The sequence below is a fragment of the Neovison vison genome, chromosome 1, assembly GCF_020171115.1.
Source record: "Neovison vison isolate M4711 chromosome 1, ASM_NN_V1, whole genome shotgun sequence".
Lineage (NCBI taxonomy): Eukaryota > Metazoa > Chordata > Mammalia > Carnivora > Mustelidae > Neogale > Neogale vison.
Window position 1 is genome coordinate 14,345,962 of NC_058091.1, and position 23,899 is coordinate 14,369,860.

A 23,899-nucleotide genomic window follows, 5' to 3' on the forward strand; every position below is an offset into this window, starting at 1 on the left:
TCACTGTTGCAAACCTCATTCGAGGACTCGCGGATGGCACAGGCCCACGGGGCGCACGGGGCAGGCAGGCTAGACCCGCTCTGACCAGCAAGCCTGGACTACATTGGGGGAGCTCTGGGAGCGACCAGTGGGGGGCGCTCTTTGGGCAGCTAGACCTCTAGCTCCAAGCTAAGTGTCTGCTGCCTTACTTTAAGCCGTGCATTTCTTGCTGCCCTCATGGATTTTCTCTACCTTTTCCTTCTTCCTGTTGGGCCTTTGTCCTTTACTCTCTGCTTCTTGCTAACCCTGTATCTTGCATGTTTATACATTCTCTCTGACCCGAGACTGTGCATCTGTCACTTAGTATCATCGGTGGATGATACACACATACCAGAATGTTAGAATTTCACTTGAAGCAAGAAGCAGCAAAGGGTGTTAATCATACAGGAATCGAGAAAGGAGTACTTGTGCCTGTCGCCTGTCACGGGTATAAATGGGCAACGGGTGGCCTCCCGCAGAGTAAAGATGGCGGCAGGGTTTGGGGAGAGAGCTACTGTTGTACTGTGACTCTCGTAACCCCCTGACCCCACACGTACTCAATGAAGAGGTGTTGGGGCACCTGTTCCTTACCTCAAAATCAGGAGAAGAGTTTCATTGGTACCATCTGGAGAGAATGACGTGCCCCTGCAGCTGGTGGACCCCGGAGTCCCCTCTCTGACTGCCTGAGAGACTTTAGGGGTGAAAGATGGGCTGACTCACTGTTGATGCTTTTGCCAAAAGAATTGATTGTTTTGGGTGGCGTGCATCTTAGAATCATCTGGTGTGAATGCCAGAGTGTGCCCCTGGCCCAGAAGTGAATTATCAGAGGAAAGACAAGGAGAAGGCATCGGTGTTGGGTATCTCAGGTTCTCTAGGAAGGCTTTCTGGAGGGGAACGAGCCTCAGCAGCCAGAAGCAGAGCTGCCTACAGGCTGTGGAAGGAGAAACAGGAGAACACTGCTCACATGCCGGCAATGCCAATGGGAGGTCCCCCGAGGTGAAGGGAGTCTCAGAAAACCCCATCGTCTAAGGCCTGTGACAGTAGAGAATGTGAAATGTCACCAGGCCTAGGAGCACAGATGTCAGCTCATAATAGTCCTCAAAAATTTCAGAGCCCCTCACCCACCTCCTGCTGGTCCAGGCCTTTACGGGTCAGAAGCTATAGGACGTATGGGAATAGAAATAAAGTAAAGAAAGACAAAGAGGCACTTGGCTCTTTTCTTCGTACGGGCTTCCTTTTTGTAGCAGATCTGAGCTGGGGATAAGAAAAAAGCCTTAACTTTAAGTTCAGAGTTTTGATTATTAAATGGGCCTAGATGTTTTAATTGTGGAATTGAAACCATTTTGCAATTTATCATGATTTTATAAGTCCTTTTGTTATCTGCAGGGCCAGAGAAGTCAGGAGCCCTCCCAAAACAAATCATTTGGGAGGAGAGAAGCAGCAGCCCCACTAAACACATTAAAGTGGGAGGCAGAAATAAAATTGCTTTATGATAAAATCTTGCGGTGGTGTTTGTTCAAAGTAGTGGTTACATCAGGGGATAAAATGTGTGCATGTTTCCCAGGAAGAAGTAAGAGCAGGGTTTGGGTAACCTCCGTGGTAACTGCGTAGGTTGAACTATGCTTTTGAAAACTGATCTTCCGTATTCCTTGGATCTCCACCGAACTGGCACTCTGGCATCCTTACTGTTTCCACATTCCCATCACTTACAATGTTTGACCACTTGTACACACTGATTTCCCTTCTTAGAAGAGTTGATTTAGCATCCCAGGTTAGGCTTATGTGCTTTTTACAATTAAGCTGCACACGAACAGATTTCCCACAGAAAGAGTGTTCTGGTCTTCACAGATTTTTAATGAAATCTTACTTTATGTTTAGTTTATAGAAGCAGACCTAAGGCAGAAACTGGAGCATGCCAAAGAAATCACTGAAGAAGCCAAAGGAACCTTGAAAGATTTCACTGCTCAGAGTACCCAGGTGGAGAAATTTATTAATGACATGACGAGCTGGCTAGCAAAAGTAGAGGAGTCGCTGATGAACTGTGCCCAGGCTAAGACGTGGGAAGGGCTGAGAAAAGCAAAGGTGGGTAATCAGCTATCATTAAGCCTGCACACCTCCAATGGTAATATTGTTTCTCCTGTTTTGTGGTGACTGGAATAAAAATGCAACCTTTGCTCTCAGTTATACCTGCATTAGCACTAGGCCAACTAATTCACGATGTTGGACACAGCAAGTAAGGTGTGTTTGGAGAAATGAAGGCAGGTAGTAGGAAGTTGAAGATGAATAATCTAGAAATAGAAAGCATGCGTTATTGTAGGACCTGCTCATAAGCTGCGCTTGTTAGTATCTTTTTCAGTAAATGGGTAAAGCCAATAGAAGATCTGTTTGAATTTCCGTGATTTTTCAAATTCGAATGCCAAATAGTTTTTCATTTCTTAATTTTTATTGGCTGGTATGACTGCTTTTATCTAGGGAAGAATATTTAAAAAAAAAAAAAAAGTTGAGAGATAGCATTCTACTTCCATGTCATCTATCCATAGAGAGAATGTTCCTGATCGACTGTCTGTCAAGCTTGTGAGCTGAGTGTTCAACATATGTGATCTGTTCTCTTTAGCACTTTTTCTTACTATACTTAAGAATAAGGATATATATTTTAGAACTACTGGTACTTTTTGTGTGGCTTGTGACCCTGAAGCAAAGCCCTGATGGCCCATCAAAAAATGTGAACTTGGGTTGTGACTCCGCTGATAGTTTCTAGTCATCTGACTAAATCCAAGGTCATGGGTTGGCATCCCTGAGAACCTGTTCCATTTGCTCGGAATCCTAGACTGTAATCCACATCCTAGTACCTTTCAACAACCATTTGCAGTTGGTCCCAAGGAGAGCTGGGCAAAATTCTGCAAGTCAACAGATCTATCACGAACACTTTAAAAAAAAGAAAGAAAGAAAAGAAAAAAGAAAATCCCACAACAATGTGTACATTACTAAGTAGATTTCAACAGCATCAGTTTCCAAAAAGCGCCACAGTGGAGTAGAGGGGATATTTCCCTTGAATATCCCTCATGGCATTCTTTCATTATGTAGGAGATACAAAAGGAACTTCAAAGTCAGCAAAGCAACATCAGCTCTACCCAAGAAAATCTCAACAGTTTGTGCCGCAAATACCATTCCGTTGAGTTGGAGAGCCTGGGCAGTGCTCTGACGGGACTCATAAAGAACCACGAAGCTGTGAGCCAGTTGTGCTCCAAGACACAGGCCACCCTGCAGGATTTTCTGGAGAAGCACTTCAGTGGTGAGCTCTGACGGGGCTTAGCATGAGTCGTTTGTTTACCAGAAAGAATCCAAACCACATGCTGCCTAGAAACTGCCAGCACTAGTTGGAGAAAACTTTCCAGAAGAAGATCCTTTAAATTCATTTGTGTGTCGAGATTTGAGCCGTGTAAGTGCTGTGCTCAGGCTCTCGCCATAAGCTGAGTTCTTCCCCTTTCTCTCCAAGAAAGTAGGAATCCACCATTTTGAGGATTCCAAATTTCATCTGGATTTTCTGCATGTAGCTCAGTTGTGTGGAAAATTACTTCCACTGCTGTGATGAAGTAATACAGTGAACTTGGAAATTAGGAGAGGCCATGAAATAGCAGTTGCCGTATAGTTTAGGAAATTGCCAGTCATACGTCCCCGACTGGGCTCTGTGCATCTGCCGTAATGACAATGCCGAATGATGTTCTAAGTCTGCTTGGCCGGAAGAGGAGATGGCTCCTTCCTTTGCCATAAAAATGGCCCGAGCCTTTCTCCCTTCGCTGTCTTCCATATTCATTCAATTATCTTTCTTTACCAAGAGGAAGACAGTGGGAAATCGGGTATTTCAGGAATACAAATTTCTTTTCAGTCTTTCCCCTGAGGTAATTTCTCAGTCCTGCCATGAACAGTCATGTTGCCGTCTACTCTATATTATTATTATTTTATTTCTGAAATATTTTGTATGGCAAGATGCAGTGAGCTGAAGGGCAGAATTAATTCATTGAGCCTAGAGGCTCATTCAGTGTTTTGGATGTATTTCTCATTTTTGTTACTTTTTTTTTTTTTTCATGTTTGTTACTTTCGAAAGAGTCTATGCAGCAATTCCAAGAGTGGTTTTCTGGAATAAAGGCAGCAGCAAAGGAATCATCTGATCGAACTGGCGATAGCAAAGTTTTAGAGGCAAAGCTCCATGAACTTCAGGTATGATCATCTCTTTCCACAGATCTTCTTGTTTTATTCGAACTTTTCTTCTTCCCTAACAGAACAAGATTTCTTGAGTCATTAGGAGTTTAGCAATATGGAAAGTAAGTTGAGAGAATAAGTCAGAGCGACAGAATTCTAGATTCCGTTCTTTTCTCTTTTAGCAAATTGAACATGTTTTGGAGTTCATTCAAAACTAAACCTAGTTTTCATTTTTCTGGCAGTAAAGACATAAATAATTCCATCTATTTCATATCACTATTGTGGAGGAGGGTTGTTTTGTTTTTAAGATTTTGTTTATTTATTGGAGAGAGTGAGAGAGAGAGAGAGAGCATGAGCAGTGGAAAAAGCAGGGTTTCCCCTGAGCAGAGAGAGTCAGATGCAGGGTCAGTCCCAGGGCCCTGGGGTCATGACCTGAGCCCAAGTCAGACAGTGAACAGACTTAGCCACCTGGTGCCTCATATTGTGGAAGAGTTTTAAAAAGAAGACATGACTTGTGCTTTTTAATAACCTATAATCCAATTTAGAGCTAGGGCACACTGAAAGCTATAGATAATACAGGTTTTACAGGTTTTATTGACTATGAAAAATATATGAATTCAGGAAGGAAAAAGCCATTGAGAAGTAGAGTTCAGAAGGGATTGACTCAACTTGAGTTTGGGACAACTTTTCCAAGTAGCTCATCTGAACAAAACACTGAGTTAAGTATTATTTAAAAACATTTTTTTTAGGGGCACCTGGGTGGCTCAGTTGGTTAAGCATCTGCCTTTGGCTCAGGTTATGGTCCTGGAGTCCTGGGATCAAGCCCCACATCAGGCTCCTTGCTCAGTGGGAAGCCTGCGTCTCCCTCTCCCTGATAAATACATAAATAAAATATTTTAAAATAAAATAAATAACTTTTTTAAATGAATGAGGAATATGAGGATCTTTGCAGTCTAATCAGTGAAGACAGTTATGTAGGTAACTCATGAAAAGCCAGAGTAGCAAGAGCATTATAAAAAGGAAGTTGGTTTTCCAGGAGGCATGGTGAATTGAAATGTGCAGTTGTCCCCTTTAAGCTTGTGTCCACGCATGTGATCTTTCAGGGAAGAGCTGTACATCAAGAAAAGAAGGGACCTGAGGGGAGGACTTTGTGTGCAAGGTGGACCAGAAGTGGGCTGCTCACTACACTGCTCACTACAGGCAGCTCTGTAGTGAGAAGGCATCACGTGACCCTGTGAAGAAGTAGAACCTGGGCTGGGCTGGGACAGTGAGAGTGGGGAGAGGCTGAGAGCAAGGCCTGGATGAGGACAACCTCCTTTACAGACTGGCCTTGTCACAGCTTATTCTTCAGTGGTTCCAGTCCTGGATGGCCCCGTCCTCCGTCATGAGCCTTGAGTCTACCTCGTTGTACCTTCTCACTCTGGCCTAAAGACTTTCTGTCTTCGGGCTCTGAGCTGTCTTCTCTTGCTTTTCTATCTCAACTCAGAATTGTGGTCAGTGCTCACACGCTCCAGGGTCCTTGAATAACAGCAAATATTTTCTAATACCTTTATTTCTTGAAACAGAACATTCTGGACTCGATCAGTGACGGACAGAGCAAGCTTGATGCTGTGACTCAAGAAGGACAAACTTTGTACGCACATGTGTCTAAACAAATTGTCAGCAGCATTCAGGAGCAAATTACAAAGGCTAATGAGGAATTCCAGGCATTTCTGAAGCAATGTCTGAGGGACAAGCAGGCTCTTCAAGACTGTGCTTTAGAACTTGGGAGGTAGGTTGTTTTGATAACATCATCACATACAGAATACGTTTTCAAAGACTTTGAGAAAAGAGCCACTGTAAATAAACAAATAATGTTGGAGAGTACAGGTTCATACTAGGATAACAATTAATTGCTTGAACTTTGATGGGACTGTGGCTTTATTTTCTACATAGAAAAAGTAAGGAACTATATTCACTAGTTATTGTAAATGGCCTACATGCATGTGTTTTTGTCTATTTGATTAAAATGACAAAATTTAATTTAATTTAAAACTAAAAGTCTGAGAGGTTTGACACACAGGTTTTAGATTATCCAAGTCCTTTCTTTGCTTCCACTTTTTTTTTTTTTGAAGATTTTATTTATTAGAGAGAGACTGCAAGAGAGGGATCACCAGCAAGAGGACTGAGAAAGGGAGAAGCAGGCTCCCCACTGAGCAAGGAGCCTGATTCAGGGTTTGATCCCAGGACTCTGGGACCATGACCTGAGCCAAAGGCAGACACTTAGCAACCAAGCCACCCAGGCACCCCTTTGCTTCCACTTCTTTTGGGTTTGAGTAATGACAGAAAACACTGGCCTAATTTCTATGAATGAAGATTCCAATCAGAAAGCTATGTCAACAGGGATGAATATAAAATTAGAAGGAAAAAAACGTAGGGTGGGTAAAGATGTCAGTATAATCAAAATACCTTTCTGGTCACAGAGTAATTTATTCTTGTCCAGGTTTCTTAGAAAACTTATGTTGTTTTCAAAACTTCTAGTCCTTGTGCTCTTTATGCCTATTCAAATCTCCATAAGATACAAAGACATAGAGATGACATTCCCTTCCTTTCCTGGGCTTCCACTGCTGTCCTTAACCCATTGGTACCAATTCAGAGTCCTTGTTGTAAGACACAAAGTCAAGTGCACATTGACATGGGAATGCAGTCTTGCTGATAACTACCAGCTGATTACCAGGAAATCAATTTAAGATAGGATCTCAAGAGAAAGAGTGAAATAAGCCAAGCAGAGAGAGTCAAATATCATATGGTTTCACTTATTTGTGGAGTATAAGGAATAACATGGAGGACATTGGGAGATGGAGAGGAGAAGGGAGTTGGGGGGAAATTGGAGGGGAAGATGAACCATGAGAAACTGTGGACTCTGAGAAACAAACTGAGGGTTTTGGAGGGGCAGGGGGTGGGAGGTTGGGTGAGCTTGGTGGTGGGTATTATGGAGGGCATGTATTGCATGGAGTACTGGGTGTGGTGCATAAACAATGAATTCTGGAACACTGAAAAGAAATTTAAAAAATAAATAAAAATAAAAATTAAAAATACATACATACATACATACATACATACCCACCCAGGTGGGAATCAATAAAGTTTTTGTTTGTGTTAAAAAAAAAGTATACACAGCTTAAATTAAAAAAAAAAGGAGAGAAAGTTCCATGATTTTTCATTTTGTTACTGAAATAAGTGGTAATATGGATGGGCTTATTGTTGAGTTTTCTTCCATACTTGGGAAATTCATGAGATTTTAATGGCCATAGACACCATGACCTCAGATACTAGATGTTACTTATCATAATGAGTGCAGAAGAATTTCTACAAAGTATTTTCTTTTCTGTAGCTTTGAGGATCAGCATAGAAAACTGAACTTATGGATCCATGAGATGAATGAAAGGCTAAGTACAGAAAACTTAGGAGAGAGTAAGCAGCACATTCCTGAGAAGAAGAATGAAGTCCATAAAGTTGAGCTGTTTCTAGGAGAGCTACTGGCTGCAAGGTATGGTGCTGAAAGGGAGCAGGTCTTTCCCTACTAACAAGTGTTTTTTGTCTGGTTGTTTGGTTATTGGGTTTGGTTGTTAATTGGTTGGTTGGTTGGCTGGTTTGTTAATTAGTGGTGATTGTGTATGTTTCTGTCCCTAAATGTCTAGAATACAGATGATTGTGCAGTGTTCTCTACAGCAGAGCGGTATTCTAGAGAGAACATAGGGATGGCAGTGTGGATCTACCTGCATCTGCCTCCCTTTGCTCAACAAACTGGATAGGCCGCCCATTTCCTGAACTTCTTGATATTAGCCTGTAAGCATTACACTGCTAAGGAATACCATACTTTTTTCTCAGGTTGTTAGGATTGAAGGTCCTTATAAAGGCACGCTACACTTACAGAAATAAGGCTGTGGAACCCATTTCCATATATTCTTCACACACTTCAACATCTACTTCCATTTTTTTCTTAAATGTATTTGTCAGAGTGAGAGATAATGAGAGAACAAAGCAGTGGGAACGGCAGACAGAGGGAGAAGCAGGCTCCCTGCACGTCCAGCCTGGTGCTGGACTCGATCCCGGGATCCCGGGATCATGACTGAGCTGAAGGCAGGCGCTTAACTGACAGAGTCACCCAGGCGCCCCTCTAGTTCCATTTTCTTTCTTTCTTTCTTTCTTTTTAAAGATTTTTATTTATTTATTTGACAGACAGAGATCACAAGTAGGCAGAGAGGCAGGCAGAGAGAGAGGAAGGGAAGCAGGCTCCCCGCTGAACAGAGAGCCCGATGTGGGGCTCGATCCCAGGACCCTGAGATCATGACCTGAGCCAAAGGCAGAGGCTTTAACCCACTGAGCCACCCAGGTGCCCCTCTAGTTCTATTTTCAATCCCCACCCTCATCCTAACAATGTCCTTAGTAAAGCAAAAGGTATGGTCCTTAAGTCTGACTATCCTGGAGGTTCCTCTTCTCCTCCGCGGTATTTGTCTCTTCATTGTTTCCCGACTAAGCCAACATTTGTGACTCCTGGCCCAGGCAAAGTCATCTGGACTGTGCTTTTAACTCCACCAGCCTTGGGGATTTGATCCCTAAATTCATAGTCCAACTGGCATTATCAGTTGCTTTGTTGTTACCTGGGTACAGCTAGACCCAAAACTTCTGATCTGTCCTCTTCAAAGCAGATTCACTCATCAGTGAAGCAGCAGAGGCCAGCACCCAGCCTGTTTGACCAGACACATCAGGAGCACCGATCAGTTCCAGTCTAATTCTAATCATACTCATTCCTTGTTTCTGCTGAGTCATCTTTTGGGTCAAACATGCCTAGTATGCCTTGCCTTAAAAAACAAACATTCAAACAAATACACAAACATGACCCATAATGACAGCTCTTATTGGTGTTTGAGTTTAATGAGTGTTACAAAATTTTGCTGGAATGCTCTGGTCCCATTGCTGTGAGCCCTTTCCATGGGGTAAACTCTTTGTTGACTCTATACATGCCAGCCCCGGACAGTGAGTTCCTCAAGGCCAGGGACCTTTAGGTCTTCATCACTGTTACAGTCGCAATGTCTGATATCGTGCCAGAAAAAGGACATATTTGCTGAATTAATAGGATGACAGTATCATTTTAACTATATAGCTTTCTGAAAATGACACTGCATTTTATTGCTTTTTAAATCTTAACTCAGGTCTGGATACAATGTAGCATGACCAGACCTACTTCTCTCTTCCAAACTTCTAAAATGACTTTACACAGTCTTCTGGAATATTCTTCTGTGATATTCCAGGATTGAAGGATAAGAGTCCTTCAGTGTGCTTGCTGCCAGGCTCTTTGTAACTGGTTACTTCTCCAGAGAATCTTAATGTACTCTGATGCTTCCCAGCTTCTCCAGGTGAGTTACCTCTCACGTGCTGGCCGCTTGATCCTCCCAGCCCTCTGGGCTTTCCATCATAATATTTCAAGTACTCAACTATCTTGGGGGATGCCTTTTTTTACAGTACCCCAGATTTGAGAATTATTGAACTTTTATCATCCATTAAGCTGTCCTTCTTGTAGTAACAAGTGGATGCACATTGTCCTGAATTATTTAACTGACATCATTGCTTAAGCCAAGTTCTTGTCTTACCAGATTATAAGAAATGGAAGTCAGAGTGGGTGCAATATTATATGAACAATAAACCTCCCAGAGGGCCCCAGGATGCTATATCCTTGGTAGCTGATCCAAAAAAAAAAAAAAAAAATGACAGACCTTGCAGGAGATAAAGTTTGTGTTCTTTTTCTACTACTCACAAGAGTTCGTGTTCACATATCTGTACTCTCTCTTCTGGTATCCTGGGAAGTTCCCGACACACAAGCTGAACTCTGCCAAACAAGATGAAGCCAGTCCAGCCACACAGGGCTGCACTTTCCCTGCACCTAATTAACATAACTCCAAACTGAGATGAGCCAAGTACGCAAGAGGCAACAAGGAAACCCATCAACACTCATATAATAGCCTTTTGATATGAGATGAATGTGATAACCCTGGTTTCTAGAAGTTGAAAGCCTGTGGATTGAGGCAGACAGGGTATTTGAGGAGACAGAATAAGATAGGGGCAGAGGGCACACAGGGGAGGACCCCTATACTCTCCTTCTCTTGGGGTATCAGGGAGGTAATGCCTGCCTAGGCTTTGAAGGGCCAACTGGGAAGGCAGCAAGGGAGAATCACTGGGTTTTCCCAAAAGAGGAATCCCCACATAGACCCCAAAAAGCAGAGGGTTTGGGGACATTTCAGGATTAGAGCATTCAGCCGGAACAGAGATGTCAGAGATGAGGCTGGAGAAGGAGTCTTGGGCCATTTTCTGCAGTGAATTCCTCATAATACAGCGGCCAGGATCTAAGCACAGCATAGATGGAGTGAAATTCCCTGATGTATACGGACTACATTCGCAGACGTATAGAGAAGGCAGAGCCAGCCTTGTGAGAGTCCCCGGCATCTTCATTTCAAAGGCATGTCAGCTATGAGCTCTTGTCTGGCGACTTCTCCAGGATCAACAATCACTCCTCACTCTGCTGCGTTCTAGAATGTCAGAATTCAATTTCTTTCTTTTTTTTTTTTTTTTACTGTTTTCTTTAGAGAATCTCTGGATAAGCTTTCCCAGAGAGGGCAGCTTCTCAGTGAAGAAGGCCACGGCGCTGGAAAGGAAGGACGCCTGTGCTCCCAGCTCCTCACAAACTACCAGAACTTACTCAGAACGACCAAAGAGAGACTGCGGAGCTGCCAGATGGCCCTGCAGGAGCATGAGGCCTTGGAGGAAGCCCTGCAGAGCATGTGGTCCTGGGTGAAGGGCATTCAGGACAGACTGGCCGCGGCAGAGAGCACCGTTGGGAGCAAAGACACCCTGGAAAAGCGGCTGCTACAGATACAGGTAAGCAGGGACCGGCCACACGCTGACAACTTGTGAAGATCCGTTTGCTGAATTCACAAATGTTCGAGTTGGGTCCCCGTTGCTCTGTGAGCCTCTAAGTGAAGATTTGAGGACACAATGGAGAAAAGATGATGTTGGCAAAAGGGATCATGGAGGGAGCCTGTTTCCCCTTTGTAAAGGAACATTTTTGTTTCAATAGCTTTAAGATAATTTTTAATGTCACTTAGTAAGTATTCAGCAAACGTGGAACCAAGCACCGTGCAAGTTGTTGGAAACGTCAAGGTGAAAATGACTGCTGGCTTTCTAGGTGTTCCCAGTCCAGAGGGAGAGACTAACCTGTAAACTGTAACTTGCAGTACCCCATGTAGTCAGGGGTCAGGGCTGAAGCAGACAAGGGTATCCTCCGAACACAGGGAGGCCACCAGCCCAGACTGCAGTCAGTGAAGGCAACCTTGGAAGACAGAAATTAGCCAGACGGTGATGGTAAAGCTTTTGACAGGTGTGTCTTCATTTTCAAAACAATTTATTTTTACTTTGAATCCAACTTTCAGTAAGTGTACAGTTTCAAGGTTAGTGGCCCCAAGTTTCCCAAGAATTTAAATGGGAGTTAATCCTTGACTCCCAGACTCTTGATATCTAATATTTAAATAAAGTATCATATTGCAGTAGGGTACAGAATTTGTTGTTGTATTTTCATTTTGTTGTTGTTGCTGAGTTTCCGTGTTAAAGGTGGGGCGCCTGGGTGACTCAGTGGGTTAAAGCACCTGCCATCGGTTCAGGTCACGACCTCAGGGTCCTGGGATCAAACCCCTGCAGGGCTCCCTGCTCAGCAGGGAGTCTGCTTCTTTCTCTCCCTTGCTCACCCTTTCTCTAAAATAAATCCATAAAATCTTTATAATTAAATACATAAATAAATAAGAATAAAATGAGTAAGGTATTCCCTACCTTGATTCTCATGGGAAACAACAGTTCCTAAAAACACGAGAAAGTTCTAGTGTTCTTACTGACCTGTATTCACTGTTCCTTCATAGGATATTCTCCTGATGAAGGGTGAAGGAGAAGTGAAGTTGAATATGGCCATTGGCAAAGGGGAACAGGCCTTGAGAAGTAGCAACAAACAAGGTCAGAAGGTAATTCAGACCCAGCTACAGACTCTGAAAGACGTGTGGGCTGACATCATGAGCTCCTCCGTCCACGCTCAGAGGTAAGGGAGCCTATTTTCAGTGTTTATTCGCCTAAATAAAACCCAGTGGCTTAGTAAAATGATGAAACAGTGCAGTATCCTGCGGTAGAGTTACCAAGCATCTTATTTTAGCTAGCTGTATACCTGCTTGTCTTTGCCTAGATTGTGTTTTCTGTGATGGCAAAGGCAGTTTTGTTTGCTTGCTTGTTGTGTGCCTGTGTGTGGGTGAGTGCGTAATATTTTCATCTCCTGTAAATTTCTCATGGCATCTTGTACACAACATGGGCTCAATAAGATACCTCCTTTCAGTTCCTCAAAGCAAGTGTTTAATAACTTTTCCCTTTTTAGAGGAACATACAAGAAATTAATTTGTTAGCCACTATTGAGCTTAAGTATGAATCTTTTTCTCAGCTAGAAGTCATGTCACCCGCAATGGGGCTGTGGAAATGTGCACAGGGTTTTTGATTGTCGCAGTGATGGGTCATCCCTGGCACTTAGAGACGGCGGCCGGGAGAGCTTATGTCTTAAGTGGGGGCGTTCTCACACAGCAATCAGCCTGCCCAGGGTTCCCTAGTGCCCCTGTGGAGAAGCCCTGCACCAGCCGCTCCTGAGCAGTTAGAGAAGAGACTGAGTGTTACACCAGGTGATGGTGTTGCTGTTACATTTATGAGTGGGAGACTCCTACCTTCCTCTCTTTTCCAAGTATCCACAAATAATCTGGCCGGCTGGTTGGACAAATGACCTGCAGTCAGAATTATACCAAAGTACCTTCCAGAAGCCATATCCTGAAAGTTAGATAGAGTGTTAGGTTACTGAAGAAGTGTGTGCTTAATAAAAATAAAGAAACAGCATAATAAAGAAGTGAAGAAAAGAGGAAAGTTCATCCCCAAACTAAACAAAGCAACACTGCAATTACCCACTCCGAAGGAAGCAGTGAAACATGGTTATAACTAAAATTTCGGAAGCTTTGTTTTGTTTTGTTTCCTTTAAATATGGAACATAAGTGGTGACTCCCAATGCCAGCAGGACTTTAAATCTCAGTAATAACTCATGGTGGTCTGCAAAGAAAGAAAACCCAGCTCCAGTGGTTCTAGTGGCGTGGACCACTGGAGCTTGAACTAACTCCCAGTGCTTGGCAATGGGCCAGCTCCAGAAAAGTGAGTAACAGTGCGGGTGAATGGTTTTCAGTGTTGGAATAAAAGAAGCAGATTCAAATCCTTGATTCTTCCTCTTCAGCAACAAATTAAGTTTGACAGCCACATATTGAGCAATAGCTGGGCTGCAATTAATTGAGCTAAAATGACGAATCAAAACAAAGTAGTGTTTGCTCCCTAAGTGCTCAGAGGCTAGGATAGCGTGCATCCGAAAACACTGACTCAGACTGCGTTACTAAGATACCCAGCACTGTGGGGTGGTGCAGGGCCTGGGGTTAATTCTGGAGAGGTGAGATTGATTTGTACCTTCTGGAAAATTCTTTGAGGAAAGAATAACACTTTAAAGCGCTTATGTTGAGGTTCCTATTGATGCAAAAGGAACAGTTTGAGAGGATGCTGGAGGTGTATTTACCACAGATTTAACTCCTGGATCATAGGATTATATGCAGGGGATGCTCGGAATGGTCACTGAGTATGAGTTTAGAATAGTTTGTAAAGATAAATAACGGAAGTTTTTTAAAAATGCCGGTCTGGAGAGCCTTTTACTTGACAATCTAGAGAGCTGTTTACTTGACTATTACTTATATGATTATGTTCCTTATATTATAAATAAATGAAGCTTTTGTTCCTTTACATGTTCAACTTCAAAGCACTAAACACTGTGATATCCTTAACTGAAAATCAATCTAAGTATTATTTATTTAGAAAGATACCTTAGGGGCACCTGGGTGGCTTGGTCATTAAGCAACTGCCTTCAGCTCAGGTCATGATCCTAGGGTCCTGGGATCGAGCCCTGTGTCGGGCTCCCTGCTCACTGGGGAGCCTGCTTTTCCCTCTCCCACTCCCCCTGCTTGTGTTCCCTCTCTCGCTGTCTCTCTTTGTCATAAATAAAATCTTTTTTTTTAAATTTTATTTATTTATTTGACAGAGCGAATGATCACAAGTAGGTAGAGGCAGGCAGAGAGAGAGGGGAAGCAGGCTCCCTGCTGACCAGAGAACCCTATGCGGGACTCGATCCCAGGACCCTGAGATCATGGCCTGAGCTGAAGGCAGAGCCTTTAACCCACTGCGCCACCCAGGTGCCCCATAAATAAAATCTTTAAAAAAAAAAAGAATACCTTAAATGCTGAATTCTAGTTAATAGTTATCAACTGATTTGAATAAGGTAAACTGGGTCCAAGAAAATTAAGAATTGATAAATACTAAATAAAATTTAATCGGTGCCCCGGGGCTGATATTTTTAACAACAAAACACAGAACTCTGTCTGTTTATTTAAGTCAATTGGTGTTTGAAAGACAAACCTCCAGAAGCCTATATGACTATAACATCTGACTTCAAATTCAACATAGATTTGTTTTCATTTAAAGAAGCTGTTTTCGTGGGTTGGAGAAGTAGTGTTTCTCCCTGCCCTTAAAAGCAGTGTTTTCATCACAGAAGAGCATTCAGTCAGACAGCTGACCTGGAGGCAGTGCCCTCCTCCTTGGTTTCAGTCGAGATGTCAAGATAACTTGTTTTGGTGACGTGTGACATTAATTCTAGCGCTTTGGAGGCTGTGATTGGCAAATGGAAGGACTACCTAGAGTGGAAACACCAGCTGGAGCAGTGGCTGGAATCGGTGGATCAGAAAGTTGAGCAGCCCTTGCAGCTGCAGCCCGGCCTGAAGGAGAAGTTTTCCCTCCTGGACCACTTCCAGTCCGTCGTGTCTGAGGCGGAGGAGCACGCCGGAGCCCTGCAGAGTCTCGCCTCGAAATCCAGGGAGCTCTACCAGAAGACAGAGGATGACTCTTTCAAGGAAGCAGCTCAAGAGGAGCTGAAAACGCAGTTTAATGATATAATCACTGTTTCCAAGGTTAGTGTTGTATATGGAAGAAAAATCTTCAAGGTTCAGGTAAGGAATATACGAAAGGTTCAGGGTGTCCGGGTGGCTCAGTGCGTAAGCATCTGACTCTTGATTTGGGGTTCAGGTCATGATCTCACGATTGAGATGGAGCCCCATGTTGGGTTCTGCACTGGGCATGGAAACTACTTAAGATTCTCTCTCTCCCTCTGCCCTTCCTCTCTGTGTCTCTCTAATTAAAAAAAAATTATATATATATATATATATATGTATATATATATGTGTGTGTATATATATGTATACACACACACGCACACACACAAGCACACGCACACACACAAACACATACATACATATACACACATACATACACTATGGGTTAAATTAAAGGGGACCCAGCTGCTCTTGAAGTATTTGTACATTTAGTGAACAGTTACTACAAGATCATACTTGCTTCTGGACGCCCAGGAATCCTTCTCTTTCTGCAGTCTTGGGATTATTTTTTACTCTTTGTTTTTTATCTTTCTCCACTTAGGGTGTTGGTCAGTCCATTTCTTTTCTTTGTAAGACTGAGCCCCAAATGTCAGTGTTTGTAGTTCTTTTTCTTTTGTTGCCATTTGTATTTGTTGTATTAAATGCAAGTCTGTTTACTTCCCAGATTTCAATCATGTACAGTGTATTTCATGCATTTCTTACTGTAGTATACTGCCCTTTCCTATTCTTATTCTCCAGGTATAGGCTCCTTTATGTAATATCAAAATTGGTTTTAATTCCCTCTCTGAATCGTTACTTTCCCTCATGATTTTTCTTTTGTGTATTTGTGACTATGTCTTTTTCTTGGGTTTCCATTTGGGAACTCTCTTTGTATTATTAATATAATATAATTTTTAACATATGTATTAGTTTATCTTAATTTTTATTTTGATAATGGTTAAGTTCTATAACTCTGGAGTCAAAAAGACCTAAATTTGAATTCTGGCTCTGTCCCTCTTCTTTTTTTGGTGGTGGGGGGGGGTGTTCTCGAATGTTAAAGCAGCTTTATTTTAGGGAAGCCTGGGTGGCTCAGTTGGTTAAGCGGCTGCCTTCGGCTCAGGTCATGATCCCAGCATCCTGGGATTGAGGCCCACATTGGGCTCCTTGCTCAGCAGGAAGCCTGCTTCTCCCTCTCTCTCTTCCTGACACTCTGTCTGCCTGTGCTCACTCTCTCTGACCAAAACAAAAACAAAAACAAAAAACAAACAAAATAAAACAAAACAAAAAACAAAACAGCTTTATTTTAAAAGAAAAAAAGAACCAGTAGGTTGCTGTACAGATTTTGACTCATTACTTCTGGAGTCAGAGCCTAGAAGGCTGCATTAACAAAAAATTTTTTTTATTAACATATAATGTATTATTTGCCCCAGGGGTACAGGTCTGTGAATCATCAGGCTTACACACTTCACAGCACTCATCATAGCACATACCCTCCCCAATGTCCATAATTCAACAACCTTCTCCCTACACCACCCCCCCACCAGCAACCCTCAGTTTGTTTTGTGAGATTATAGTCTCTTATGATTTGTCTCCCTCCTGATCCCATCTTGTTTCATTTTTTTCCTTCCCTACCCCCCAAACCCCTGACTTTGCCTCTCAAATTCCTCATATCAGGGAGATCATATGGTAATTATCTTTCTCTGATTCACTTATTTTCACTTATAACGAGTCTCTTCTGGTTTGTCTTCCTCCCGATCCCATCTTGTTTCATTTTTCCCTTCCCTACTCCCCAAACCCCCCACTTGCCTCTAAAGTGAATCAGGGAGATCATATGATAATTATCTTTCTCTGATTCACTTATTTAGCTCAGCAAAATACCATCTTGTTCCCCATTGCTGTCACAAATAGCAAGATTCCATTTCTTTTGATGGCTGCATAGTATTTCATTGTATATCTATACTATATCTTTATCCATTAATCTGTTGGTGGACATCTAGGTTCTTTCCATTGTTTGACTATTGTGGACATTGCTGCTGTAAACATTTGGGAGCACATGCCCCTTCAGATCACCACATTTGTATCTTTAGGGTAAATACCCAGTAGTGCAATTGCTGGGTCGTAAGGTAGCTCTATTTTCAACTTTTTGAGGAAACTCCATGCTGTTTTCCAGAGTGGTTGCACCAGTTTGCATTCCCACCAACAGTGTAGGAGGGTTCCCCTTTCTCCACGTCCTTACCAGCATCTGTCACTTCCTGGCTTGTTAATTTTAGCCATTCTGACTGGTGTGAGGTGGTATCTCATTGTGGTTTTGATTTGTATTTCCCTGATGCTGGGTGACGTGGAGCACTTTTTCATGTGTCTGTTGGCCATATGGATGTCTTCTTTGCACAAATGTCTGTTCATGTCCTCTGCCCATTTCTTGATTGGATTTTTGTTTTTTGGGTGTTGAGTTGTTAAGTTCTTTATAGATTTTGGATACTAGCCCTTTATCTGATATGTTGTTTGCAAATATCTTCTCCCATTCTGTCGGTTGTCTTTTATTATGTCTGGTTTTGGACATGTTACTTGATCTCTATAACCACTGTAAATGCCCTTTCCTACATATAGTGGTGATCCTAGCATCTACGTCCCAAGGATGTTGTGAGGAGTAAGTGAGCAAATGCATTTAAAGTGCTGAGCAGACTACTGTACATAGTAATTACATTATACTAAATAATAATAACATGCTGTATTATTGCCTGAATAATAAAAATAGTTATTACAATAATTTTTATCAAGTCAGTTATCCATGAGGGATGTTAGTAAACATTCATTCAGCATAAATTTTTGTTCTAACCCAGACTAAAGTAAATTTAAAGGAAAATGGTTGCTTCCTGAAAGCCTTTTAATCTAAGCTTTTCATGTTAAGAATGCAAACGGTTCAATAATAGGAATGACATCTTCTGAAATCATTAATAGATGCTGTTTGTCTGATTTCATATTCTCACTAATGCCTGCTAAAATAACCTTTTCTGTGTCTACTAGGAGAAGATGAGGAAAGTGGAGGAGATTGTGAAAGATCACCTCATGTATTTAGACGCGGTCCAGGAATTCACGGATTGGCTCCACTCAGCGAAGGAAGAACTTCACCGGTGGTCAGATATGTCTGGAGACTCATCAGCCACCCAGAAGAAATTATCTAAAATCAAGGTCAGAAGATGCACAGATATTATAACTTCATTGTTTCATTGGTTCTTAAGTATGACATACCTGTGGTTAAGATTCCATGGAGAGGATTGTTATTTAAAATGTTTTCCGTTTTCTATTTGTTGATCTTTGTTACCTTGTACCTCACAAATTATAAACATAAGTAAGAGGGAAAAGGGGAATTCAAACACTTTACACTTGTGAGCAAAATGGAACATTGTCTGTGTATACTTCAACATGCAAATATGCTTATGGCCATAGTTGGGGAGACTCTGAAAAATATGCCAGCTTGATGGGTTGATGGAACCAGACACTGTTTCCCAGCACAGTGATAGAAAAGTTTATAACATAACTTTGTTAAAGGTATTTGAGCAGTAACTTGGAATTGTTACTGTTTCCTAGCCAACAGTACAAGAACCTAAGGGAGGGCAGTGCTTTAAACGACATTTAAAAAGGGGCGCCTGGGTGGCTCAGTGGGTTAAAGCCTCTGCCTTCAGCTCAGGTCATGATCCCAGGGTCCTGGGATCTAGCCCCACAACAGGCTCTCTGCTCAGCAGGGAGCCTGCTTCCTCCTCCCTCTCTCTCTCTTTGCCTCTCTGCCTACTTGTGATCTCTGTCTGTCAAATAAATAAATAAAATCTTAAAAAAAAAGACATTAAAATTATCACCTAGTTTACTCCTCACAAGGACATCTTAGAAAATAGAAATTCACATATCTGAGGGAGCTACAACAAGTATATTTCTAGTTATTTGAATAATAAATTGCAATAATCTCCCCATGGAAATAATAGGCTTTAATTTAAAAAGTAAGCAATAATGAAATCCTAAATGATTTAGTAGTAGATGAAGAAATGTTGGGAATAAATAGTGTAATTGTGGTCAGGACTTTAAGATTCACACTGTGTGTGTGTTCTGATCCCTGGACATCAGAATATAAAAGTCTTAAAAATACTAGTTGATGATAATAGTAATAACTACATTTTGAGAATTTATTTTATTATTATTATTATTATTATATTATTCTAAGTGCTTAGAAATCTTGTAGTGACCATGTAGGTTTTAAAGGAGGTAATCACATAAACCAGCCTTTGAAATTCTTATTTTCTGTGTGATTCTTTAAAATATATCTTTGGTCCATTTTTCTCTCACTAATATTTTATTCATCCATCCATTTATCAATTTATTCAGCCAGCATTGTGCATTCCCTCAAGGAACCTGCAATAAAGTTGAGAACAATGATGTAAAAACTGATGTTTATAAAATAATACATTACATGTAATGATAGCCCACTATACTTTTAGAGCTTAGGATCTAGAATCATACCCTGATGGCTGTATTCTCCCTCTACTGCTTTTCTTTTTCTTTTTATTATTCTTACTCTTTATTATGTTATGTTAGTCACATACAGTATGTCATCAGTTTTTGATGTTGTGTTCGAAGATTCATTATTTACATATAACACTGAGTGCTCCATGCAATCCGTGCCCTCCTTAATACCCATCACCAGGCCAACCCGGCCCTCCGCCACCCTCCCTTCTAAAACCCTCAGTTTGCCTCTTAGAATCCACAGCCTGTACTGCTTTTCTAGCTGTGTTTGGTAAGTCACTTGAGGTCCTGAATCTTCAGCCTCTTAATTGGTAAATTAATAGTCCCTGCCTCACTGAGAGGTTTCGAGAACTAAATTAGATCATACACATAAAACTTTTAGCATTATGCTTGACCCATGGGACACACTCAATAAGAGAATTCAGTAGATTTGGTAAATGAGTGATTTTAATTGGCTATGGAATGACAGTGAGGGAAAAGTCCAGAGTGATTGTCTAGCCTTTATACTCTTTTTCTTGAAATACTTTATAAAATACTTCCGCAAATATGGGAAACGTAGGAGAAGGAGCTGGCAGGAAGAAATTGGAATTAGGGAAGGAAAACGTGAAGTCCGCATCAGGCTCTACTGGAGGCTGGTGCGTGGGTGAAGGGGAACCTTGGAGGAAGTAAACGGGCATCCTCTGTCTTTTGGTGTCGTCCCTCCTCACCCCCAAGAGTCAACACCAAGGACAGGCAACTTTGTAACCAAATATATGTGTGCAAAGGGTGTGTATGTGCATATGATATTTTTAAATAGTTAAGTCCAAAACAAGGAGATACATATACAAATCATTTCAAAACACTTTAAAGTGATGACATTCTTGGGGTGTGTGGTTGGCTCAGTCAGTTAAGTGTCTGACTCTTGGTTTCGGCTCAATTCATGATCTCATGGGTCATGAGATTGAGCCCCATATCGGGCTCTGTGCTCAGTGTGGACTCTGCTGGAGACTCTCTCTCTCTTTCTCCCTTTACCCCTCTGGCCCCCACCCTGTGTGCATGCACACACTCTCTCTCTCAAATAAATAAATAATTTTTTTTTAAATGATGGCATTTTTAAAAAGGCTTTATTTATTTGACACAGAGGCATAGAGTACAAGTAGGCAGAGAAGCAGGCAGAAGGAGAGGGAGAAACAGGCTCCCCATGGAGCAGGAAGCCCCACATGGGGCTCGATCCCAGGACCCTGACATCATGACCTGAGCTGAAAGCAGCTGCTTAACCCACTGAGCCACCCAGGTGTCCCATGATGGCATTCTTATTCAAAATCTGGATGACTGGGGGCGCCTGGGTGGCTCAGTGGGTTAAAGCATCTGCCTTCGGCTCAGGTCATGATCTCGGGGTTCTGGGATGGAGCCCCGCATCGGGCTCTCTGCCAACAGGGAGCTTGCTTCCTCCACTCTCTCTCTCTCTGCCTGCTTGTGATCTCTGTCGGTCAAATAAATAAATAAAAATTAAAAAAAAAAATCTGGACGACTGGAATTTGTGGCTGCAAATAATGGAATGTCCCATTTTCATGTGAAAGAAAACTGAGATAATGCATTAGAGAGTATTTTGAGAAACTGTTTTTTCACTATTGATATCCTTTAACTCCAAATTTAAGATCAGTCATAAAGGCAAATTATAAGTATTTAAATCCAATAATTAGACATAGCTCTTTTTAAAAAATCTATCTGTATATTTTTTCCACCAAATAACTACTTACTATATACACTGATAAACAAGACAGGTTTTTAGAATCCTGCTGCTGAGGAAACAGTGGGTGTGTGTATATTAAATGCTAATTGTGTGTAAGATTCATGTGATTGCCTCTTGGACTACAATATAACAATACTTTTAAATGATCTTTACTAAAAAGTGGCTCTTACATGTAATTATAAGAAGGTATATTTATTTCAAGCAAATCTAATGAAATATGAACAGTATTTGTAGATTAGTTAAGACACATTATGTTTGATATAATATGCTTCATACTTAATGTTACTATTTTTTATACACTCGTTAATTTGTAATTTTCTTTTTTTTTTAAAGATTGTATTTATTTATTTGACAGAGAGAGAGATCACAGGTAGGCAGAGAGGCAGGCAGAGAGAGGAAGGGAAGCAGGCTCCCTGCTGAGCAGAGAGCCTGATGCGGGGCTTGATCCCAGGACCCTGGGATCATGACCTGAGCTGAAGGCAGAGGCTTTAACCCACTGAGCCACCCAGGTGCCCCAATTTGTAATTTTCATCTTGAAAACCCTAACTTGAGTGATAGATATATTAATGTATAAACACCAGTGACAGAAATTTCAGTGGAAGAGTCTGTTCTCAGAAAGAAATGCCACTATTTTACCTAATTTGTAATGCATATTTGAATTTTATCTTGTCTTTTAGAGCACTGGTGTGCTTTGAGCCCAAAAGCTATATCTAAATTGTTAAATTTCTGGCAAGTTTCTTAAAAATAAAAATAATAGCAATAAATAAATGTAGTCTGAAAGTTACTTGGAACTTTCGACTGAGGAGGTCTGTGATTTATTCATTTTGATTACTATAAAAATGTTTATTTAAGGTTCTGAAGTGTGTGTAGTTGAGGAGGGCTCCTTCTTCGGTTGCCATGGCTCGGCCTGATTCCTCAGAGCATGGAACCGACTTAGGCCACCATCTTCTGGAAGAAAATGAAATGGAGCACAGACCCAGAGCGTTATTCTGCAGCGGTCCTTGGTCACTGTCTGTCAACTTAGGGAGAAGCATGGATTTGCATAATTGTAGGAGAAACACACCACAGGCGGATGTTTCTATCACTATCCAAACAATTCCACATATTCAAACCCTGCCCGACTCCAGGGTCCCCGTCTAGTCTGTTCCAGGACGTTGTGGGACTCCGCAGCTCATTTTGCCACAAACCTCAGCGCCGAGGAGGATCACGCTCTGCCCCTCGGACTCAGGGGCGGGCGGATGAGTTGATTCGGGTCCTTGGGGCACACTCGCCAAAACTTCCTCGCAGGACAGGGTCCCCCTCTGCACACATTCGTAAACTCGCCGCCCCAGTGACTCACAGCCTCCTTGGTTGTCATGACGATATTCCATTACAGGAGCTGATGGATTCCAGAGAGATCGGGGCCGGCCGCCTAAGCAGAGTGGAGTCGCTGGCTCCGGCAGTGAAACAGAACACAAGTGCCAGTGGGTGTGAGCTCGTGGACGCGGAGATGCAGGCCCTGCGCGCCGACTGGAAGCAGTGGGAGGACAGCGTGCTCCGGACGCAGACCAGCCTGGAGGACCTGGTGAGCCAAATGGCCCTTTCGGAGCAGGAGTTCTCGGGCCAGGTGGCTCACCTGGAGCAGGCGCTGGGGCAGTTCAGTGCCCTTCTGACAACCTGGACCCAGCAGTTAGCCCTCCTGGAAGGCAAGAACACGGATCAGGAGATAGTGGAATGCTGGCAGAAGGGACAAGTAAGTTGGCTTCCTCTTGTCTGTTGGTTATGCGAGCAATTTTGTTTGGTTCTCGCTGTTGCTAAAAAATAAATGAAGACACAAAATCCTGGCTAACTAAAACCATGCACCACTCAGACGTAAAAAGAAATAAGTACGTACCTGCCTAAATGTTTGAATCGGATTTGTTTCCTTTTCTCCTGAGTCAAACTACTGTAAAACAAGCAGTGGGGTGAAGGAGTTTTGATTTACTGTATCCGACACGGAGTGTTTGTGCAGACATTTTACTTTCATTCTTATGGGGCAAGAGTCTGTAAGACTGTATTCAGGCATTCAGCCCGATCACTCGCCTGTGGGCAGAGGCATACGTAGACGGAGAGTCAGAGCTGGTTTTCTGCCAGTGAATTATTTCCAACAATTAAATGCTTGAAGTTATAGCTTAAAAGAAGCATTTGGTAATCTCCTAAAGCACAACCATTAGTTTTCACCCTGATTAGCTCTCCTAGGGCTGGTTTTGACAGCCAGGCTCGAATTAATCCGTCAACAGAACTCCTGTGTCATGCTCACGGGTTTTCTTCCAGACTTTGTTTTTTTTTTAAACTAATGGCAGTTCTTTCAGAATATGACTGTAACAAAGCATAGAGGGGATCATGAAGAAAGAGC

At 42.2% G+C, this 23,899-nt stretch overlaps 1 protein-coding gene across 18 annotated transcripts in view; it reads left to right on the forward strand.

The window, feature by feature from the left end:
• SYNE1 (spectrin repeat containing nuclear envelope protein 1) overlaps positions 1–23,899 on the forward strand; it is a 479,099-nt gene that overhangs the window by 217,687 nt on the left and 237,513 nt on the right. For all 18 annotated transcript variants that reach the window (XM_044243752.1, XM_044243801.1, XM_044243842.1 and 15 more), the window contains 10 exons: positions 1,897–2,100; positions 3,103–3,310; positions 4,124–4,236; positions 5,784–5,989; positions 7,592–7,747; positions 10,842–11,133; positions 12,165–12,337; positions 15,011–15,320; positions 18,306–18,470; positions 22,901–23,257. In XM_044243752.1, the coding sequence (XP_044099687.1) occupies positions 1,897–2,100; positions 3,103–3,310; positions 4,124–4,236; positions 5,784–5,989; positions 7,592–7,747; positions 10,842–11,133; positions 12,165–12,337; positions 15,011–15,320; positions 18,306–18,470; positions 22,901–23,257 (2,184 nt within the window). The remainder of the gene's footprint in view (positions 1–1,896; positions 2,101–3,102; positions 3,311–4,123; positions 4,237–5,783; positions 5,990–7,591; positions 7,748–10,841; positions 11,134–12,164; positions 12,338–15,010; positions 15,321–18,305; positions 18,471–22,900; positions 23,258–23,899) is intronic.